The following is a 2,215-nucleotide window of genomic DNA, read 5'->3' as shown; positions in this document are numbered from 1 at the left end:
AGAGAGAGAGAGAGAGAGAGAGAGAGAGAGAGAGAGAGAGAGAGAGAACGGGAGGCAGACAGAGGGAGAGAGGATACTTGCTCACATATAGAGGGCAGAAGTCAGCTTGTGGGAATTGGTTATTTCTTTGCATCCTGTGGAATTGAACTCAAAATCCTATGCCCCCTCTCATTTTTCCCTGGATGCTGTTAGCCACAAGCCTGATGGGAAAGGGGGAAGACATGGAGATCAGAGTTCAGATGACCATCAGTACGGACAGAATGACTGCCAGAGACTGTTACATTGAGACAAGTCTACTTTATTGCTTAAGGGATAGGGTATAGAAGGAATTTTGGGAGTATAGTACGAGTGGAAAGGGCTAATTGTTTCTGTATTCTAAGCAGCAGAAAGGGCTGATTGGTTATAGTACAGGACCTAATTTTCATGGAGGTGGGAAGTCAGAGTGGGATGCATGTGCTGAGTTACACACCCTTGCAGAGAGCATTGTACAAGGTCACTTTTCAGACAAGTGCACACAAGGCCAGCCACTGTGATCAGGGACACTCTCCAGACAAAGACAAAGAGAATCAGGAAAGCCCTGTGAAGAAGATTGTCCCCTACGTTGCACCAAGCTTTGAAAGCAGTCTAGTCCTTGGGGACTGCTAGCTTATAGGTCCTCAGACTTAGTGACAAGAATATTTAGCCATCTTACGAGCCCATTTCAAAATTCTTCCATACAAAGTAGAAACTCAGTATAGGAAGAACATGAAAGTCTTCACAGAGCTTGTGAATGTTCAAACAGTAAGTGAATTGCTGACATGTGATCCTCTTTCAGGTTGTCTTACTGCTGTCTCACATTCATTGCCTGTGGCCATCTTTATGAAGCCCTTTTGAGCAACAAACATCTCTCCCTGCTTGATTTGGGGTCAAATTTCCTGGAAGATGCTGGAGTGAAACTTTTGTGTGAGGCTTTGAAAGACCCAAACTGCACCCTTGAGGAGTTATGGTAGGGCTGTGTTCTCACCTATTGCTGGTGCTGCTGTTTCAGGTGTTGGCATTTAGAAGTAGAAGGGTAGAATTGTCTGAATGTCATTGTCACTTCAGAAATTGTCTTACACCAATTGTCTTACACCTGCCACCCATGATACCAATCTTAAGACATGGAGCCCTGGGTGATTGGATCACGAATGTGAGTCCACATGAGTGGGTTTACTTCCCTGATAAAAGAAGCCCCAGCCACTACTGCCTTGTCCATCACATAACAACATTTTTACAGTCCAACAAAGCTGGGGGGAGATGACTCAGTAATTGGAAGCCCTTGTCACTGAGTCATAAGAAACAGAATCTGGATCCCAGCACCCAGGTCTGGTAGTCGACAAACACCTGTAACTCCAGCACCAAGCACCAATGTCCTCCTGTGGCCTCCATGTGCACCACCTGGACATGTACACACACACACTCACAAAGGTATATGCACACAGACACAAGTGAAAAAGAAGTTGTATCTATGAGCCAGAAAAATCAGGCTTTCTACACATACTGTAGCAACCAGCTTATACCTTGACCTTGGGTTTTTTATGTGACTGACATACAAGCAATCTAGCCTAATGTTGTGTTAAAGCAGGCCAAACAGATTAACACACCACAGAGGATGATGTCTGCTTGAGAAAACAAGGCTGTGATTATGACAGCTGATTCTCCTAGGATGCTCAGTGGCTTCCTGAGTGTAGTCTTAATCAAAGGAGTTGTTTGAAAAAAGGCTGTGTGGTATGCAGCTCTTGAGTTGGAACTGAATGGAATGAAGGTTATCATTAGTGGCAGTAGGCACTCGGGCAGGGGATTTTTCTTACACTTCTCCCTCGATGTATAGGAAGGTGAAGTACAGTCCTCATCTGAAGAACTGAGACGAGGGACCTGTGTGCACATCAGGCACAAAGGGATTGTGTCTATGTACAAAAGTCAGTTTCTAAATCTTTACACTATTGGACTCTTGTTGTGGCTGTCCTGAGAATTGTAGATGGATGTAGCAGTATGTGTACATAAATTAGATGCAAGTCACCCTGTGGCCTAGTGTGACAAACCAAAATATCTCTAGATGATATTTGCATCTCCCGGATGGTAAAATTCATCCCTGCTTATGAGCCATTAATAGACACACACCTATTTTCCCTGCAAATGCATCTGTATGTATACCTCCATCAGTCATAAATCTCTGTGTATGTATGAATACCTCCAT

The 2,215-nt window shown here is 44.1% G+C and overlaps 1 protein-coding gene across 2 annotated transcripts in view; it reads left to right on the top strand.

Moving 5' to 3' along the window:
- LOC114631172 (NACHT, LRR and PYD domains-containing protein 9B-like) overlaps positions 1-2,215 on the top strand; it is a 33,913-nt gene that overhangs the window by 21,421 nt on the left and 10,277 nt on the right. For both annotated transcript variants that reach the window (XM_028779467.1, XM_028779466.1), the window contains one exon: positions 815-985. In XM_028779467.1, the coding sequence (XP_028635300.1) occupies positions 815-985 (171 nt within the window). The remainder of the gene's footprint in view (positions 1-814; positions 986-2,215) is intronic.

Source organism: Grammomys surdaster, unplaced genomic scaffold (genome assembly GCF_004785775.1).
Source record: "Grammomys surdaster isolate TR1022 unplaced genomic scaffold, NIH_TR_1.0 352, whole genome shotgun sequence".
Lineage (NCBI taxonomy): Eukaryota > Metazoa > Chordata > Mammalia > Rodentia > Muridae > Grammomys > Grammomys surdaster.
This window is presented reverse-complemented; position numbering and strand designations above follow the sequence as displayed.